The sequence below is a fragment of the Lupinus angustifolius genome, chromosome LG06 (genome assembly GCF_001865875.1).
Source record: "Lupinus angustifolius cultivar Tanjil chromosome LG06, LupAngTanjil_v1.0, whole genome shotgun sequence".
Taxonomy (NCBI): Eukaryota; Viridiplantae; Streptophyta; class Magnoliopsida; order Fabales; family Fabaceae; genus Lupinus; species Lupinus angustifolius.
Window position 1 is genome coordinate 9997368 of NC_032014.1, and position 20592 is coordinate 10017959.

Sequence of the window (20592 nt, forward strand, 5' to 3'; positions counted from 1 at the left end):
ATTTCATTCTTGTACTCTTGTATCTCTTTCTTTCAATACAATTTCATAGATTCAAGATCAAATTGATCTTGGATACATTCTTTCTTCAATCTTTCTACTCTTTCTTTTCGTGATTAATACCAGTTCTAACACTGGTATCAGAGCACCGACCTGGTGCCTGAAAAACTTCTGCTGCGACACAAAAAATAGATGCAGAAACAGTGGCGAAAATTCGAGCTCCCTGTTTTCACGGGAGACGATGCTTACGGCTGGACCCACCAGTTGGAAAGGTATTTCGTGTGGAAGGGGGTCTCCGATGCTGAAAGGATGCAGACGACATTGTTGGCCTTGGAAGGGAAGGCTTTAAAATGGTTCCAATGGTGGGAAAGATGTAGTCCTAGGCCTTCTTGGGAAGGGTTCAAGGTGGCGGTAATCCGGAGATTTCAACCTTCGATGATGCAGAATCCTTTCGAGATATTGCTGTCTTTGAAACAAAGGGGAACCGTAAAGGAGTTTGTGGAGGAATTCGAGAAGTACGGTGGGACCTTGAGGATTATAGATCAAGAATTGGTGAAAGGAATATTCTTGAATGGGCTCAAGAAGGAACTACAAGCAGAGGTAAAAATGTATGATTTACATTCCTTATCTGAAATTATCCAAAAAGTCTTGTTGATAGAACAGAAAAATCAAATGGAGAATAAGAGTTTGGAAGAAGCTGCGAATCAGAGCATCCCTTTGAAATTATCATCTGCAAATTCATGCTCAAGTGTTAACTCTCCTTCTGTTCATGCAAAGGAGGAGGAAAGTCTTTCAGTTGTTGTTACTTGTGTACAATCTGTTAGTTCATCAATAATGGGGGATAATTCTAGGTATCATCACAGAAATATAGAGGAAGATGATTCGGTAGACGCAGAAGTTTCTGGTGGTGATGGACGACCAGTAAATGTAGGAGACAGAATGACAGACCAAATGATAAAAATTGTGGAAAATCAAAACCAACAGGATAACCACCTGCAGAGGCAGCCCTGGAATGTTAAAAAAGGCGTCTGCATGCGTATGACTAAGGGAGGTAGTAAACAAGTCAGATTTCAGCCTCGTAGTGGGAAGTTTCTTGCTACTGCTACAGGAAATGGTATCAACATAGTTGAAATTGAGGTTGATAGCATTCTACGCAATCTAAAGGGACACGTTAAAGACATTCTTTCCATTTGTTGGGATAGAAGTGGAAAATACATTGCCTCTACTAGTGAAGATAGTGCACGTATTTGGTCGTTATATGGAGATTGTATCCAGGAGAACCTTCCCAATTTTCCCCTTGAGGACAAGGTGGTTCTTTTAGGAGGGGGTATTGATAGGGTTGGCATAGGGTAGTAGAAAAGAGGTTAGTTGTTAGGAGTTGTTTGAATTAAATAAAGAGGGAATTCCTAGAATACCCTTATTAGTTAGTTAGACTAGGGTATTATTTGTATAAATAGAGAAGGGGAAGCTTGTAAGAGGGGAGTTTTTGGACATTTTGTAAACGTGGAATAACTGAATTGGAGCAATTCGGTTGGGAGGGAAACTGCTGGCAGTTTCCATTTCATTCTTGTACTCTTGTATCTCTTTCTTTCAATACAATTTCATAGATTCAAGATCAAATTGATCTTGGATACATTCTTTCTTCAATCTTTCTACTCTTTCTTTTCGTGATTAATAATTAATACCAGTTCTAACATTTACTAAGATCGAGTTCCCACTAGTAATGCAAATGTGTCATAACTAACTTGGAGATAAATAGTCAGCAGCTTTATCCACAAATTAAAAAGACTTCTCCACTCTATTCAAACCAGACGCTCCAGTGTTAGACCAAACTGATAGATCATGTGCATTACCAAAAAAACCTTATTCTCTATTAGGAAGATTTGGTATCTTATCTATTATTTATAAAGTCAACTTCTCATAACAAGATTCCAATACAAAGTATCCATCCATGATATTATTGAGAGAAAAGATACAAATATAACAAACATTAGTCAGAAAAGTATTTACCAGCCTCTTGTGCCTTCTTTCCACCAGAAATTGGCACGGCCTTTTGAGGTTCCTTGTAATCCAAAGGAGGAGCAAAGTCCACCTCACAGTCAGTCTCAATGATGCTTATAGCATTGGCAGGCTTAGATTCTATGATATCTATGTAATATTTCTTGTTGTTGTAAGCAACCATAATGCTATCTCCAGTAGTCAAGCAGGAAAAATTCCTCAGTGTAGTTTCTAAGCTGCATGAAAATATACAATTAAATATCTATATGACGATCTTACCCCAGTCAGTGTGTGAAAAGTAAAAACTGAACTAATGATGTTAAGATAGAATAAAACATGATTTGGCATAGGCGCATAGCATCAACAGCATGAATGTCTTGGGAAAATGATATGGGGGTACATCACTTTTTAGCTATACAATTTCATCCTTGCAAGAGATACTTATCTGTCAGGAAATATCATAGATTGTTTTAGCAAACTTACACATGAAACATAATAAGCATCAACTTACATGGCTTTTGGATTGGAAATATCCAAGAAGTCCATTGTGTGGGGCTGTAACTTAACATATGTGCCCTTTGGAAGTGTCACGTTTTTCACCCTCACAATGTCCCCCTCTTGTAAAAGCATGTTCTCCATCATCTAAGTAAGAATTCACGAAGAAGCACAATCAATTTAAATAACTCAAAACGCAAAGTAGAACAATACTAATGAAACAAGCTTACAAGCATATTCAAAAACAACTACTTTTGAATCCCTACCCAGTATGGCATGTATATCATTCCTTCCTCTGCAATGAACTCCAGAACACCACAATGAGAAACCCGCTCGGAAGCACCATTCCGAAGTTCAAACAACATTGGATAATCAATATGCAGAGACGCTGCAAATTAAACTGGTATTAGATTTGTAAACTCGAATTACATAACTATTCACTGGGAAAAATATGTATCGTATATGAAGGTTCAAAAGTGACTTCACTAACCTAGACGGTCAAGGGCTGATGGAGGCATTATAACTGAAGCATAAAAAAATTTAGTTTTGACATTAGACAGATGCAAATAGAAACGGTATTCCAAAAATGAGATCTAGCATGGACAAGGAAACTTACTTTTATCACCACTTTCAAGTTGGGGCTGCAAGAGGAAAAGGTGATAGAATGGCAGAGAAGTTAAAACATTTTATGAGGTATAGAAATAAACCTAATTTTTCATCATGAATAGGAGGTATGCATTTATGATTTTTCATCAATGATTTATGAATATCGACTTTGTTTCTGGTATTTGAAATTGTGATAAGCACAACCAAGTAACTAGGTACAAAAGCTAATATAAAATATCACCTATTATACATCATATACACCAGAAAGGATGCCAGAAAATCAGAAATAAGAAATAATCACATAGCTAATATCTGATTTTAGTTCATCAGAAGCAAGACATTCGACATATTTAACAGTAGCAACGAGAACAAAATGCAAAGACAGATCAAAATGGTAATTAACTATCTGTAAATGTCTTCACATGCTACATTACTGCATACGATTAGCGATAGACACGATTGAAGGGAATGCTGACCTTCTCAATAAAAGAAGCAGGGTAACATCGATATGTCTGCTCAAATGACGTCCCATGATATGGATATCCATTAAAAAACTGCAGTAGACAATGTTTAAATAATGACAAATATCATCATCACTGCATTCCTATATCATCACATGGAACTAAAATATCTTTTGAATATGGATAAAAGAAGTTCTCTGTGAGAAGCCAGAAAAGTATAGATAATATCATAATACTTATGAAACAAGAAATGACAATCCAAATGGAACTAGAACAATAACATAATTCCCTTTTTTGGGGAAAAGTACACTACTAAACACAAACCATGGCAATTTTGAATTGTGCTAATTGTTACACCAACACTCCAAGCTCCCTGTAAGAGAAAACAAACCAATATAGCTCAAATAACAAATTTAGCCCACAAAAATCGACGAACTTAATGACTACAATCTCAGTGCAGACAAAAACACTAATTAATTACAATGACTTCCTTCAAGTTTGATTTAATTACAACACCAATCACTACTCTTTCTTTCGAAAATTACATCAATCACTTGAGGTTTATATTTATCATAATTTATCTTCGCTAAGGTCTATTTGCAAGTTGGGATTTGAAAGGAAACTGAAGGCTTGTAAGCAGTGAAATACACTTTGTGAGACGACTCTGAATTCTACGACCTACATTTTCCTTTCCTTCTTCTCCAAAACTCAACTCGCAAACAGACCCGAAAGGGAGGTGGTACTGAAATTACATTCACCTCTCTAGATGAGAGAAGAGAGTAATTTTAACAGTCAGTGTAATTGGATAGATAGGATTAACTTTTGCAGAAAGTAAAGGATCTAATAGGAAACAATAGATTAATAAAAATGAATTCGAAAATTGAAAGAAGCATTATAGTAAAACAATGGAATGAAAATGAGAAGAAAACAACAAATTGAGGAAACCCTATGAGAGAGGTAAGTGTAGAAAGCATGACGATAGATTTTGATGTAAAAATAGTATTATCCTTCAGTTGTTAGGAAGTAGAAAATTTCAATATTAACAAGAATTGAAGGGAATAGAAGATCAATTGAGAAAGGAGAGAAGGAATTGTTAGGATCTATCGAAATGAAATTGAGGAGAACGAAAAAGAAAGGGAAGAGAACAAAAGAGGAGGGAAAATGAATACCTGATGATGATGATGATTGATATGAGAGACAGAAGGAAGAAGGGAATGAAGTGTTGTGGTGAAAGTGTTTGGAGCAAGTAGGTGATGGAACAAATCCAACCAAAACGGCACCGTTTTAATGCTCAATCTATAAATTGGAAACTCGAATCATTATTATATAAGTTATTAGCTTTGTTTTTTAACCTAAACATTTAACTTATTTAAAAAATTAAGCTCCAAATTGAGACATACAATTAGACTTATTTAGATTACAAAAATGTTTAAATTTATATATAATAGATAAAACCAATTTATATATAGTGAATTGGACTAACTAATAACATTAATTAAAAAGTTCACAGACTTGTAAGAAACTAAACTAATTCGAGTTTAGAGTCAAAATGAAAATTTGTGAGTTAAGATAGGATTGAGTTTAAGCTTGAAAATAACTAATATAAAATTCAACTTGTATTTCGAACTAAATCAATTCTTATTGAACTGAAACGAAATAAGTCTGAATTCAACTTGTTTTCAACCCTAGCATAAGGGACTCTTAGAACCGAATACATTCATGTCAAACATACAATTTAATCCACGAGGCTTTCTTTTAAGCTTAAAAATAATTTCTTTTAGATTGTACAGCACAAGTGATTCATCTGTGTAAATAAAAACTATTTCTATTTGATGAAAGCATGTATTTTTTATATGAAAATGTATATTAAAACACCCCTTAAGTCTTAGTGCTTGATAATTGTTGTTCACTCTTCCTTATATATAAAAAGTCATCTAATTGATGTATATAAGAAACCATACACTAATAAATGATCCAGTCACAATGTTTATCAACAACTACAAGGCACTCATTCATCTTGGGGGTTGGGGTGGTGGTGGGGTAAGTGTGACAACTTGAATTTAATGCTTTTCCCCTATAAAATATCCTTGAAGGACTAAAATCACATTTCTACAAATCCACTCTAAATAAGATTGCAAATGGAACATGATATTCTTTCTAAAAATACTTGTAACTTTAAGCTAATGTACGGGGAAACCTTTTAGCCAAAATTAACAATAAACAGAATATGTTCAGAAGCACCAGAAAGAAATAGACCTAAGGAGTCCAATCAACTGTAAGTTACATACCCACTTAAAGTCTCTCTGGTTATAATCTTGTTTTAAATCTCTTGCCAAATTATTGCTATTCAGTGCCACTAGTTTTCCCCCATTCAATTAAGGCTACACTGGAGGGTATGCAACAAAATGTAAGTTGAGAAATCAACATCATGTCATGAAGACTTCAACCAGTTCTCATTGAATTATAAGCCTCCTTTTCTTTCTAAATAAATAGAACTAATAACCACCCATATCTATATTTCCTAGACACTAGTTGAATCCAGCTCCATCTAAGCTAGTAGAAATTGGAAGATAAAATGAGAAATACAATTATCAAAGTGCAGGGGCATGAGGCATATGAAGTGAAAATAAAATATTTTAATCACTATCATAAAAACATGTCTAATGAAAGTGATAACAAAACAAACATTCTCCAATTTTACTTCCAACTTCTTATGATCAATTAAGGCTACAGAACATCTTTTCATCAATGTTTCAATTATTTCCTCATTTGTTCAAGATTTCAAGTAGATAAAGCCATCACCATTATATGCTTATCAGCAACACAACAAGATACCGGTATACAAAAATCTTAAGATCATTCACTAATCGTTTTATTTATCAGTGCTCAGAAAGAGGGAACAAGCAACATGCAACTATGCAAGGATCACATGGGAACTATCAACGATAAAGGCTTTCAGATCTCAGGTTCTCAGCAATTTCAGTTTCCCATCTGTCCCCATTTTCAAGAAGCTTCTCTTTGTCATATAGAAGCTCCTGCAACAGTTGAACATATATTCAATGATAAATAAATAAGCAAAATATAATTACTGGAATGCACTGAAAGATAGTAATCATATAATTCAATATGAAGGAAATGACAATGAACCTCATGAGTCTCTGTGGCAAATTCAAAGTTTGGCCCTTCAACAATAGCATCAACGGGGCATGCCTCTTGACAAAATCCACAATATATGCACTTGGTCATGTCAATATCATACCTGAAAGATTTGACAAATATGAGGGCAAGAAAGATCAAAGGGGAAGTAGAAGAGGTTACAAGCAGAGATCGCAATTGACCGTGTTGTCCTACGGCTGCCATCCTCTCGCTCCTCAGCCTCAATTGTGATTGCTTGTGCAGGACATATCTGATTAAAAAAATAATATATTAACTTAGACAGAATAATAATGTTAAATCTGCTTGTTCTTTTGAAAGAAAAAGGAGAATAAAAAGAAAACAAAATATTAGGACCATGGAAATATATCATGGATTGTTCATTCGTTGTAATTATTATTAGTTAGGGTGTTCATTAATAGCTTTATTATATAGGCTAAGCTGGTAATTTAGTATAGCTAGTAAATGAGAGTCTTTATCTAAAATTTGCATCACTTGCTTGTCAAGTATTTATTTGTATCACATGGCTTGGGCTCACAGCCCAAGTTTACTGAATTGCTAACTAGAGGCTCTCCTTACTCTGTCTTTGTCTTAATATCTCCCTATGTTTTCATCCCACTCTCTAATGATTCTGTTTGTGCTACATAAGAGAAATGGCGCTGGAGTGGTACCAGTTATCAATATAAAGAAAGATCCCAAAGACTTAAAGTTAAACAACAACTATTGCTACGCATGAAAATATACCCATTAACGGCCTCCAGGGGTAAGAGGGTTTGACTGCTCTAATATGTATATGGTCTTAGGGATGTCACCTTCCAAAATGCTCAGTTTACTTGGTCCATCAATAGAGGTTTCACAGTTGCTTCTTAAATTAACATATTTCCAACTCTTGGTGATTGCAAGCACATTTTCCTAAACCTGCTGATTCAACTAATCTCAATTGGACAGATTTCCTATGCTTGGTGATTGCAAGAACATTTTCCTAAACCTGGTTCAACTAATGATATGCTGCAGATTCGCAGAGCCCACAAGGTTTTATCTCCTGCACTTTGTGCAATGTGTTGTTCTAATCCAATTATTAAAAAATAGCTACACATTTGTTTCTAAATAAGGCACAATTTTACCATATTTTCTACAATAGGAGTCAACCCAACTTTCTCCCTAATGCATTCATTTCTAATCCTAACTTGTTTAGTGTGTCCATTCATCTAACACTTAGGGTAAGATGGGCTAGTGTATTGTCCAAGGTTCAAGCCCAAAGGGCTCTTGCATGAGAGGTAATGTTAACTATAAAACCAGTTGCAACCGTTTTCCTAACAGTTCAAGCTTGATAGAGTTGTTTAGAGATTAAATATAGAGTTTTTAACTTTTAAAAGCAGTAAGGAGGTAAAAGTTCTATGGCAGTGTACCATGTTTGATTTACTTCAATGCCTTTAGCTAATAGGGAACAATCAAACTTTTAAGGGAATGTCTCTCTCTTCAATCATGCTTTGAAACAAGAAGGTTTTCTTTGACTAACAATGGATTTCCTTTTATCTATGAGTGTATATATACATGTCTGTGTAAATACATACAGAGAACCACCAAAATATATGTATAGCATCTACATAATATGTATCACAAATCATGCAATTAAAGATGCTGCAACAACACCCAAGCCTTAGTCCCACTAGGTGGGGTCAACTACATGGATCGAACAATGTCATAATGCTCTATCATAAATCATATTCATTGACAAAACATTGATATCTAAAGGTACTAAACTAATAAAAACATATTCAAACATATATATCAACGTTAGACCTTCTAGGCTGTATAAGATCACAAGATCCACTACAACTTGACAATGAACTACCATTTCCATTATAAGCCTATAAGTTAACATCTACATACAATTGGTATATAAAAATAGTATGAAAAATGTTGCCAAGCTTAGTAGTAGTCAAATTCATTAAAGCAACAGGAAAATACAGCAGATGCCCTCATATGCTATTTGGTAGTATGCACACTCTCAAGGATTATTTGTCAAACAAGAATTAATGGATAAAAAATCGAAGCCTTACAGCTTCACAAAGTTTGCAAGCAATGCAACGTTCCTCTCCTGTTGGATATCGTCGGAGTGCATGTTCACCACGGAAACGAGGACTCAGAGGGCCTTTCTCAAATGGATAGTTGATCTGCATTAACAAAGTCATGCATTTTAACACAAACTGTAACAGTCTTGGCTAGAAAACAGTGTTACAAGATACTTACTGTGACTTTTGTCTCAAAGAAGTATTTCAGGGTAAGCATTAGACCCCGAACCATTTCGGTGAGAAAAAGTGTGTCGATGCTACGTTCAAAAACTGTCATCCAAACCATCAGAAGCAGTCTATTTAAATTATTGATAAAAAACAGAAAAAACAAACAGATAACGTGAGGTTTTCAAATAATTACCAGTACTCCAATCCTTTGAAATTTCCTTCGCAAGTTGTTCCCTTTCTTCATCCTCTGCAGTTCAGGCACCGAAAATAACAATATACTTAAGTGGATATACGTGTGTAACATACACGTGTGAAAAGCAGATGAGGAGATCCAGAACATATGTAACATGTTTTCATAATAAGCATTTTGAAAAGTCATTTCCATCAATCACTTAATTCGATGTTTTTTTTATTATAGCACATTCGAACCCAACTCAATATCACCATCCATTCAGATAATTCAATGTACTGTACAAATAAGTAAGAACCAAGAATTGGGTCATGATTGTCATTGCACATGTAATAAATACTATGGTGTATAAAACAATCAAAACATATTGAGAAGGTTCGCAATAATTTTGCTTGCTAATCTGTCTGTACGAATCCAAAAAAAACTTTACATACATATAGTAAGAGAAATGAAATGACAGACCTAGTTTGGTAGAGAAGGAGTGTGCATTTAATCTCAGGGCATAATTTTGGGAGTTGTGCAACCCTTGACCTGCTACAGCCTAAACATGAAGATCAGTATGGATAATATTAAGCTGAACACCAGTCACCTACGATATAAATTACTCATATATTCACCATAAACTTACATCTATACAATTATTAAGACTTCAAGAGCATCACAAATAACAATGATGTAAACTAAAAATATGACAGGGTCAAATTATATTATACAGGAACAACAATAGGGCTCGCATGTTCAGATTTTTTTTAAATTTCATTCTCCATAAACGTTTTAGGCAGAAACCTATGTGAGGGGCTGAAATTCAGCTTATCATAAAAGCTCAATACATGTCAGAAGTGATTTTTTTATTTATGAAACAAAGTAAATTCTTTACAGAAAAAAAAACTAAGCTCCCATAACCAAAATGAGAGAAGGAATCTAGCTCGCAACTTTGAATCAAAGAAAATGATAAGGGATGTATTTCATATAGCATGTAGTGATCTCAACTTCATCATCACATAATTCAGAGATTAGTTTCATTTCCAACAGTTTCTCACAAATAAGGTGGACAACAAAAACAATAGAAGGAACTATGAATGTTGAAAGTGTCATAAATGAATTGAGAATCAGATAAATGCTACCAAATGGCGGTTGCGAAGAGCAATAAGTGATTTCCGAGCTACGAATGCAGCCATTTGTGAAGAAACCTAAGATATCAGATTCGAGATTAATATAACTTATTTTCAAAATCGAAATCGTTTTTCAACTGAATGAGATTTTAGTTTTAAATTCGTGAAAAAGAAGACAAAATGAAAGGAAATTAGAAGGGGGGAAATTATGGTACCAGCAGTTTGAAGTTGAACGTGGATTCGTTCTCTGCAACTCACGTGTGCCAAACACAAGTTACTGTGGTGTTCTGTTTTGGACCCTGTGAATAAATGGGGATGGAATTTGGATAAACTTGAGCACGATTCCAAACACTCCATAAGCAAAATTACTGTTTGGTTGGGGATGTAAATTTGGCCGGGCTCACCATCTAGCCCATTTGGTTGCCCAATCAAAATTCATCTAATTCTTTAGTTTTTTTTTATATAATCAAGAGTTAATTACACTGACACCCCTTGAGTTTTAGTGAAATTACATAAATTATCCTTCACTTTTTTTACACTTACACAAACCTCCCATATTTTTTATATTTTCATTATAGTGACCACCCTTACATGAGAAATGAGAAATAAATGTAATCTTTTAAACAAAAAATGTGATAAATGCAATTAAGTTAAACAAAACATGATATATTGTGAGGAAAAATCCAAATAATATACAAATCAATGTATCTTTATTATTTTTTGTTACAGAATGCATCAACAATTTTAAAGAGATATTATTTAAATTGCTCTTATACTATATCGTAACGAACCAAAAATAATAAAGACATATCGACTCATATATTATTTGGACTTGTCTCCACTATATACCATGTTTTGTTTAACTTAATTGCATTTATCATATTTTTTGTTCAAAAAAATTATACTTATTTCTCATGTAGGGATGATAGTATAATGAAAGTATAAAAATTATGGGTTTGTGTAGATGTAGAAAAGTGAGCGATGATTTGTGTAATTTCACTAAAACTCAAGGGGTGTCAGTATAATTTACTTTATAATCAATGCTATTTGTTCACTCTAACATAAATAACTAATTATTTTTGGGTGTGTAACTATTATTCTTAACAGATTACTCATAAAATCAAATATTTGACATAATATAATATATATAAATTTAGTAAAATCTTACACCACTAATAATTTTTCTTTTCATTTTAATTTATGAATCTAGTTTCACCATTAAGTTAAAATTTAAAAAGTTATTCACTTCCTTTAGTTATACCAAGAGTATTTCTTAATAAGACTTTTGGGTGTGTTTGTCATTTATAAGAAGTGTTGCTCTTAAGAATTGAACTTTTAATTTTTTTGTCTTTATGAGAATCTAACAAAATTTTAAACACTAAACTAACATATTATTGATTAGGGGTGTAAGCGGTTCCGGTTTAAACCGCAAAATCGATAGACCGAACTGAATCGAACTGCAAAATGTGGTTTGGTTCATTTTCACAATGTTATTTTTTTAAGGAACCGTTTATCTTCGGTTCGGTTTATGATTTTAGAAATTTAGGAACTGTTGGAACCAAACCGCATATTAAATAAACATATACTAGGGATTAGAGAATAATGTTTTATTATTGTTTAAATTCTTCAAGCAATTTTCTAGCTTAAATTGTCAATTTTTGTGTGAATTGTAGTGTTATATATGTTACTAAATTATTATTAAGTTAATATTATATATGTTATTAGTTACTAAATTGTTTCCTAGTGTCTTATGATTTGGAACATATTTTCCATCTTATGTGATATTAAGTTTGAAACTAACATATATCATATATTGTTATACGTGTATTGTTACACGTGTTACTAATTATGAAATGTAAAGTTATAAATGTAACTATTATATATTTTACTAATTGATATATATATATATATATGTTACTAGTCATGAATTATATTCTTATATATGATTCATAATTTTTTATAATAATAGTAGTAATGTTTATCCTTTTATGGATAAACAATATTTCTTGTAATACATTTTGAATTTTCAATTGATGCAAGATTTTTTATAAAAAAAAGTAAATGGAAAAACCGTGGAACCGAACCATTCAAGAGCGGTTCGGTTCTTATAGTTAAATTTGCTGGTAATTAAGTGAAACTGAACCTTATGTTTTTTATCAGTTTAGTCATTAAAATGCACAAAAAACCAAACCGATCAAATGATATAACTTTCATATTGCATTATTCATCATTCATGCTTAATCATCATTAATCACTTATAAAAATAATATAAATGACAATCGCATATTAATTGTATATAAACTTTTACATATATATTACACTTAGTTAAAAGTTTGTAGAAATTAATTAGGTGGAAATGAAGTTGGTGATATAATCTGGATGGAGATAAGATGTCATAATTCATGTCTCACTTGATGTATCAAGCTAAGCTAATGAAATTTTTTTATTCATTTAAAAATAAAAATTATAAAAACAAAAATTAATATTTTAATATCATTTTGGGTAAAGTTTGATTTATTCCACACATGAGGACGAGAAAATAATGGAACATGTTAAATGCATATATGTTAAGCCAAATGTTTAATTCTCTTAAAAGCAGGTAGAGAAAATTATTTACACACAAATTGTGGGAACCTTTTTGCCTAATTTCAACTACTCTTGACAGTGGTGTGAGTTGTGAGCAATGAACAGAGGCAAGTTTGTTATGGCTACTTCCAAGACGGCAATGTCTTCCTTAACCCACTTGCGTCATCTAACATGCGCCGCTTCAGCATCTTCTTCTTATCCTGCACGACTAGTGCCCGAACCACCTAATCTCATCGCATGGGTAACCAGAGAAGGTGGCTACGTGCACCCCGCGGTGAAGATAGCACACTCTCACCACTTCAATGGTCTTGGACTAGTGGCCAATTATCAAATTCCAATTGGCACTGACCTTATTGTTCTCCCAGATCATATTCCTTTGAGTTTTAGGTCTTTTGAATCTGAAGATAGCGTTGATTCTGCGTTGGCTCAATTGGCACGCCAAGTTCCTGGTATTCATTTCTTTCTATTATATTATGTTATATTCTCTGTTTTTAATTTCGTATGCATTTCAATGGAATTTAGGGTTTAGTAATGTTTATTGGATTAACTGCACGATATTGCAGTTTTGGTGTTTGGAACAGCTTATAAAGAGTTTATTTGGGCTTAGCAATGCTTATTTTATAGCTTATTTCCTCTAAAGTGAACTTAAGTGTATAGCTGAGTAAATAATGATATCCATTATTGGATAGGTAAAGTGTCGATTGAGATCTCGGTTCGTTTTCCCTATTTCAGTCAGCTTATTTGCAGAGCTTATGAATAAACTCAACTTAGCTTGTTTCAAGAAGTATTATGGAATAAGCACTTAATTAAGTTGTTTGCCTGGATGCCTTTTTAGTTGTTTTTGTTCATAAACTATGTGTTTGACGGGAGGGGGACATGGGTAATTGTGCAGTTGCTGAGGTTTAAACTCAGTGCTCAGTTGCTCACACTTTATGTCCCACAGCTCTACCTACCGAGCTACCTCTTTGAGGCACATGTATGCATTGTTAGTAATCATTGCAACTATATCGCGACAAGATATAGCCTCATTTTTTTGCAATGGTTAAAGTAAATGTTACCACGGGTTAAAACCATGACGAACTTATACTTACTTCAGCATCACCTCATGGATAGGAGGTGCCTATCTTAGACCATCCTTATATTCATTTTAGTAAAACTGTCAATTTTCTTTCTCAAGTCACTGACGTGGTGAAGCTCTCAAAGTTTATTTCAATCTACGATGACAATTTATTTGGGATGTTTCTCCCTTGTGGTCATGACTTTCTAGCATAAAGTTGAGTCCTTTATTATTATTTTATACCAAAAATAAATCTAGTTCAATTTCTACAATATGTTTGGCCTGACATGTTGTTGGGGGATTGGTATGTTATTCTAAGCGATGTCACTGTCGGCTTCAACATAAAAGGGCTGTGGTGTGTGATGATTTTCTATGACATGATATCCATTATTCATAGAGTCTTAATGAGAAGGCAAAGATGTGCTTGAACTATCACAATAAAGCATAGAGAGCAAGTCAAAGAGCAAAGTTGTGTTTGATATTATAGTCTAGCTTCAGCCTTCCTTGAACTCCTATTCTTATTGTATTTGAATGTTTTTAATGTTTCCAATCATATCTGGTTATAACACAAAGGTAGAGATTATAATATGTATCTTATTCAATATAAGTCCTTGTTTACATATTTCAGTGTTATGGTTAGATAAAACTTAAATTTTATAATGGCACATAGACCTCATTCTTCTACTGAGTCTAGGCTGGTGCCCCATGACCTGATAATTAGGCTGTACTGAGTTTTCAATGTAAATAATTTGGACACTATGGTAGCACTTGGCAGAGGAACTATGGGCAATGAAACTTGGTTTGAAGCTTCTACAAGAAAGAGCAAAAGTTGGATCATTTTGGTGGCCATATATAAGCAATCTCCCAGAAACATACAGTGTGCCTATCTTTTTTCCCGGGGAAGACATAAAGAACTTGCAGTATGCTCCTGTTCTTCACCAGGTACTATACTCTAGAGTTGCTTAAACTCATTTATGACTGATTGAACAGAAGAAAATTTTCATAGTCTGGGTGCAGACAACTAGTCAAGAACTGATTTTGTCGATTTTCATTTTGACAAGAGAAATTAATACCACGTCTAGTAAATAGCTAATAGAAAAATGTTGCTCTAGCATTATACTAATAGAAAACCATATTGAAGCACTTAGCCTTTCATTTTTCTGTTGGGGAGGTTATAAGAGTTGCACTCTGATTTGAGTCTTGTGGCTAATACTTGAATACGATTCTGTAAACCACACCAGAAGCTGATACCAACATCTTGGTACAATTGAATTATATCTACACATGTTTAGATCATTTGTAAGTACAGCTGTAAGCCTTCACTAAGACTCTGGCATTCCCTTTGTTAGGTACTGTTATGATTGGTCAGTTAAGAGGGGTAGGTTATGAATAGGTCATGGGGAGAGAGTGAGAGCTATGATTTGTATCGGAAAGGAGGGTTGTGTTGGCAAGGCCCCTAAGTGACATATAAGTCAGTCAACAGACTTATTTGTCCAAAAGTAAGTCAGTTGGCTGTGTTTGGTAAAGGAGCTTATAAGTCCATGAGGTGGCTTATAAGTCCATATTTGACAACTCACTTGGAGGTGATTTATAAGTCCATATTTGACAAGTTACTTGGAGAGTTGGAGGTGACATATGAGTTATAAGTCAGTGGCTAATTATATTACCTATCAGACTATCAGTTAACGTATAAGCTAATCTTAAGAGACAATTTTATTTTATCAACTAGCTTATAAGATCCCAGTTTCCCACTCCTGGCTTATAAGCTGTCTTAGCTTTCTTATAAGCTCACAGCTAGCGTGTAAGCTAGTTGTGCCAAACATTGCCAAAATGGAAGTAAGGGAGAGTTCTAGGTTTCTCAAATACATAGATTAGAGTGGAAGAGAGGTTTGTAATTCTCTGGTGCTGTACCTCTTGTTACAGTCCAGAATTCATATCAATAATTCCCATTCAATCTGATCCAGTTCTATCATCCTCCATCCTTCTTCTCCCAATAAACATCTAATTTTGTCCGAGTGTCTCTGTCTCTCTGTGTGTAGTGTGGCAGTTAATTTAAATCAATTCATGAGGCAGGTAAACAAAAGATGTCGGTTTCTTCTTGATTTTGAGCAAGAAATCAAGCGCGCCGTAGTTAATCTTGAACCAGAAAAGCATCCTTTTGGTGGTCTAGAAGTGCATGCATCTTCTCTTGGATGGGCAATGTCAGCAGTTTCATCTAGAGCATTCCGGTTATACGGCAACAAACGACCAGATGGAGTCCACATTGATGTACCCATGATGCTCCCTCTCATTGATATGTGCAACCATAGTTTCAGCCCAAATGCCAGAATTGTTCAGGAACAAGATGCCGATAACATGAAGATGCAAGTGAAGGCATGTTTTCTCATACTCTTCTCTATTTAATCCCCCACTCCTCTGTTTTTAAGAAATAAATTAAAACTGGATTTATGTTTGCTAGGGTAACTCTTTCTTTGCATCAGGTTGTGGTTGAGATGGCTATCAAAGAAGATGAGCCTTTATTACTTAACTATGGCCGTTTAAGCAATGATTTTTTCCTTCTTGATTATGGATTTGTGATACACTCAAACCCTTATGACTGTATTGAGCTCAAATATAATGGTGCTCTTCTGGATGCTGCAAGCACGGCAGCTGGAGTTTCTTCATCAAACTTCTCAGCACCTGCTCCATGGCAGGAACTGATTTTATCTCAGCTAAATCTAGCTGGAGAAGCTCCAGACCTCAAGGTTTCTTCTCCATGAAACATTCACTCCTATATGATTATTACTATTTATTTCAAAGTTAACTACCACTCAATGATATTGCCATATTGAAATGCGTTTTCTTATATAAGTTGAATGTATACTTAAGCAGATATTTAAAATTTTCTCTTTCAATGACTCATCTTTTTTACTATTATTTAGTCCTCTCCTTTTCACACTGTTATGAATGCCTTATATAAACCTTCAGCGATAAATTTTCCAAGCATTGGATCAGTCAGAATAAGGACAACTTGCATGGTAATTGGATAACCTTTGCACAAGAACCATATTGCATGTCATAGAAACGTTATTTTGTCAATGACTCTATAGAGAGGTAGCATTGATATCTGGCATGATTTTGAGTACATTCGTGAGTATCAGCCCAAGAATGTAAAAAGTAAAAACATTCCAATGTAAAAGTTAGGAATCCAAAAGTTTCACTTCCTTCGCAACTGTGATGCCCAAGAATGTTTTTACATTCCCTTTTTCTTGGCATATTTATTCCTAATCACTTAAAAACATTATGTGAACCAAATACTAAAATTAAGTATTATTCATCTAACCCATGACACAACTTCACTTTTTTGTTTCCTGGTAACAGGTAACAATAGGTGGTCAAGAAATAGTAGAGGGCCGCTTGTTGGCTGCAATGAGAGTACTCCTAGCAAGTGATATGGAAAGTGCACAAAACTATGACCTGAACTCACTCAAGTCTTTATCAGCTGAAGCTCCACTTGGTGTTGCAACTGACATAGCTGTATTTCGCACCCTAATTGCTCTCTGTGTCATTGCACTAGGACATTTCCCTAGCGAAGTAACGGATGATGTATCACTGTTGGAGCAGGGAGTTTCAGAATCAGCTGAGTTAGCCATTCAGTTCAGAATCCAAAAGAAATCTGTGATTGTAGATGTAATGAGAGATCTCTCAAGGAGGGTAAAGCTTCTCTTGTCAAAGGAAACAGTGACTGCTGAAGAAGATAAGTGATAGTGAACATTTGCTTGGTTCCTTGTTGACTTGAATCTCATTCTATCAACATTTTGAGTATCTTCTTTCCCGCTGCCACACAGAAACGTTTTCCATTTCCTTGTTTCTTCTTTTTCCTTTTCCACAGAAACATTTTAAGGTTGGGTAGAAATTTTGTAGACCAAATACCTGTTGAGGTCCTAAGGCATGTTTGATAAAAAGATTGTTAAAAAAATAAATATTAATAATAAATTATTTAAAGATGATATGGATTAACGATGTGAATAATGATTTGGATGTTGGTATTGGCTGCTTCCCTACCTGTTTTCCACCATTCCATTCCTACCTTGGAGAAAATTATATCAGGTGATAATGATGCTTGCAATTTGTTATTGTAGCAATGTCCAGTGTTTATAATTTTCATTGTTGCAGAAAAGAACTTCGGGTTTTGTGGGTGTTGCAAGTGGAGTTAGGGTGGAGAAGGTGACCAGAAAGGGTAGATGTGGCCGAAGAAGATGACCAGAGAATGGGTGAATGAGGTAAAATAACAAGGACAAAGTTGTCACTTAAACCTAAACTAAAAAAAATGGTTATAAAACATATGAACTGAATGCTGCAGATAGTGCTTTGGCTTTGGGAGAGCATGGCAAGGTGATAATTCACTTTTGGCCATCATAGAATTCACGTTTTTCTTTAATAATACTCGAGCTCCTTTTACTCTGTTTAGTGTTTACCATCCTTTACTGGTTAAGTGTGGAATTATGGTTGGGTTGACATGTTTTCCTAGTATTAGCACTGACTATCTTTTATGTTTTCGGGCAACTCAATTAGTATATTTTAATTTCACATTGCATGATTCTCATGCACTCAATCATTGGTAGTATTTTATTAGAGTGGTTAAATTTCCATAGCACTACCCCAAAAAATAAAGAATAAAAGCAATATAAGGAGCTTGATATTTTTAGGTAATATTATCTCCCCTGTTGTATAAGAGAATAATATATTGTCTTTATTAATAAGGATTGTTTCAGTGGATTAAATCTTTCCGGGGATTAAATCTTTGCCTTTGATCTCATACGAAAAATGCAAAATCTAACTTTGCTTCATTGGAAACGACCTTGGCAGCCTCTTTTTTTCTGCGGTAAGAAGTTTAATAAGAATTTATGATTATGGGATACTCCAGGAATATCTTATTTTGGAAATTTTGGATACTCAAGGTGAGATACTTTGAAGAATACAATATAAGTAGTTACAATAGCAAATCAAACAATACAAGATTGTAAATATGTGAGATTTGGTTGTGGAATTTTTTAACCAACTATTCATATTTTATTTTCTTAAATACTTTCTAGTTTTTATTATAAGACATTATTTAAAAGATTTTGATATTCTTTTTTTATAAGATGTAACATTTATTATTTTTTCGTCATACTTATATCAATTTTTTAATTTTTTTATGTTTACTTTTTTGTTATTATCGTTAACATTAACAATTAACGAGAATAAAATTACAATCTTATATTCCTTAGAAAATTGAAAATAATTATTCTTGATATGTGTAATTTAGTTGAATATCTCAACAAGGTGCGAATCCTAATGTCTTGCGTTGCATATTTATATTTAGTAATTATTATGTACACTCCACCTAGACGAAATCAAGTAATCAACAACAAAAATATACACAGTTATTAAATTTCAAAAGTTGAAATAAGAGCAAACTTAAAGAAAATCATGTATTATATTTTTCCACAAAAAAACATGTACAACAACCCCACAAGCACATAGAAGATATAGAGTAGAACAAAATTAAACAAAGAAGACAGAAAAGGGTTTTTAAATTTCAACTTGAAAGGTAGGAATTCTCTCTCCAAGTATCATATAGTATAATTTACATAGAGACATATGTGTATTAATATTCTAATTATATTATTATTATTATCATATATATATATCTAAGAGTTACCAACAAGGATAACCCTCTCTCCTCCTAATCCAAGGGGTGACCTTGAGTGAAGGTTTGAGCCATCTCTAAGAAAAGCATGGCTCATGTGTAGCTTCAATGATGGTTCCTTAATTTTGGCTATTTCTTGTTTAATCTTGATCACTTGGCTATGAACTGCATGACCCATAGCCACATACCTTGTTTCTTCACTCTGCTTCTTCATGTTGGTTTTGTGCTCCATATTCTTCTTCTACCAAATTAAGGTTGAGTCCTTTACACAGAACTAAGGCCTCTCTATCTCTATTTCCCTTATGGAAATATGAGGAAATGATTTGGTTTTAGGAAAAGCCTAATGAAGAATATATATACTCCAGAAGAAAAATGAAAAGGAAACAAACAAGTCTGATTTTACAATAAAGGGTCAAAATTGATAAAATTTGAGATACCCAATTTTTTTTAATCAAAATTACAACTTGGTCTCTAGAAAGAAGGGAAAACATGGGATACTTTTAATTTTTTGAGATATTTTAGTCCTTCTATCATTTCCATTTGGTTTGAGTTAACCTTTTATCATGGGTGGGGATCCTTTCCAATGTGAGAATGTAAAATTAAGATTGATTTTATCATTTGTAATAATATATGTCTAAAAATATCGTTAAAATTTTATTAAAGTTATCATAATTTTATTTAGTATTAGACTCTTCAATAGTTGAGATGATCGATTTTCTTTTAACATATAATTAGTTGATAGAAAAAGTAAATCATGTATCAATTTAATTTTTAACAAAATTATTAGTACTTCTGTTTGGAACAAGCGAATAATCAAATAGTAAAGAGTATAGAGATAAGAGAATAACACAAGAGATTTGGTAACGAGGTTCAGCCAATTGTGCCTAGGTCCCCAGGAGCGTTCAGCGGCTACCACTATATATTATTAGAGAATAAGGATTAGTGTTTTACTATTCTTCTTCTTGTTACATTAGGTTTACATAACATCAATATATATAGTCCTCTACCCCACCCCTTTGT

The 20592-nt window shown here is 33.7% G+C and overlaps 3 protein-coding genes across 3 annotated transcripts in view; 1 reads left to right on the forward strand and 2 right to left on the reverse strand.

Annotated features, from left to right (window-relative positions):
* Nucleotides 1-4793, reverse strand: part of LOC109349736 (ubiquitin fusion degradation protein 1 homolog) — a 6386-nt gene extending 1593 nt beyond the window's left edge. The window contains exons 1-8 of the mRNA XM_019590670.1: nucleotides 4727-4793; nucleotides 3882-3930; nucleotides 3573-3650; nucleotides 3107-3131; nucleotides 2981-3013; nucleotides 2757-2878; nucleotides 2507-2637; nucleotides 2008-2231 (exon numbers count right to left, since the gene is read on the reverse strand). Of these exons, the coding sequence (XP_019446215.1) occupies nucleotides 2008-2231; nucleotides 2507-2637; nucleotides 2757-2878; nucleotides 2981-3013; nucleotides 3107-3131; nucleotides 3573-3650; nucleotides 3882-3884 (616 nt within the window). The 5' untranslated portion in view covers nucleotides 3885-3930; nucleotides 4727-4793. The remainder of the gene's footprint in view (nucleotides 1-2007; nucleotides 2232-2506; nucleotides 2638-2756; nucleotides 2879-2980; nucleotides 3014-3106; nucleotides 3132-3572; nucleotides 3651-3881; nucleotides 3931-4726) is intronic.
* On the reverse strand, nucleotides 6245-10599 carry LOC109349737 (NADH dehydrogenase [ubiquinone] iron-sulfur protein 8-B, mitochondrial-like). Its single transcript, XM_019590671.1, has 9 exons — nucleotides 10471-10599; nucleotides 10268-10333; nucleotides 9606-9684; nucleotides 9147-9200; nucleotides 8964-9055; nucleotides 8774-8887; nucleotides 6896-6963; nucleotides 6705-6816; nucleotides 6245-6592 (listed from the first exon to the last, which is right to left on the reverse strand). The coding sequence occupies exons 2-9, from the start codon at nucleotides 10319-10321 to the stop codon at nucleotides 6497-6499; spliced, it is 669 nt and encodes a 222-aa protein (XP_019446216.1). The 5' UTR covers nucleotides 10322-10333; nucleotides 10471-10599; the 3' UTR covers nucleotides 6245-6496.
* On the forward strand, nucleotides 12871-17842 carry LOC109349738 (histone-lysine N-methyltransferase setd3-like). Its single transcript, XM_019590672.1, has 5 exons — nucleotides 12871-13290; nucleotides 14674-14840; nucleotides 15972-16271; nucleotides 16379-16642; nucleotides 17259-17842. The coding sequence occupies exons 1-5, from the start codon at nucleotides 12939-12941 to the stop codon at nucleotides 17640-17642; spliced, it is 1467 nt and encodes a 488-aa protein (XP_019446217.1). The 5' UTR covers nucleotides 12871-12938; the 3' UTR covers nucleotides 17643-17842.

Excerpts from the sequence above, each read along its gene's own strand:
- LOC109349738 (XM_019590672.1), top strand. The coding sequence starts at position 12,939 with ATGAACAGAGGCAAGTTTGTTATGGCTACTTCCAAGACGGCAATGTCT. Across the intron at positions 13,291-14,673 it reads ATTGGCACGCCAAGTTCCTG|AGGAACTATGGGCAATGAAA; the intron begins GTATTCATTTCT and ends AGCACTTGGCAG. Across the intron at positions 16,643-17,258 it reads GAGAAGCTCCAGACCTCAAG|GTAACAATAGGTGGTCAAGA; the intron begins GTTTCTTCTCCA and ends TCCTGGTAACAG.
- LOC109349737 (XM_019590671.1), bottom strand. The coding sequence starts at position 10,321 with ATGGCTGCATTCGTAGCTCGGAAATCACTTATTGCTCTTCGCAACCGC. Across the intron at positions 9,685-10,267 it reads CTCTTCGCAACCGCCATTTG|GCTGTAGCAGGTCAAGGGTT; the intron begins GTAGCATTTATC and ends CTTCATGTTTAG. Across the intron at positions 6,964-8,773 it reads CTTGCAAACTTTGTGAAGCT|ATATGTCCTGCACAAGCAAT; the intron begins GTAAGGCTTCGA and ends TTTTTTAATCAG.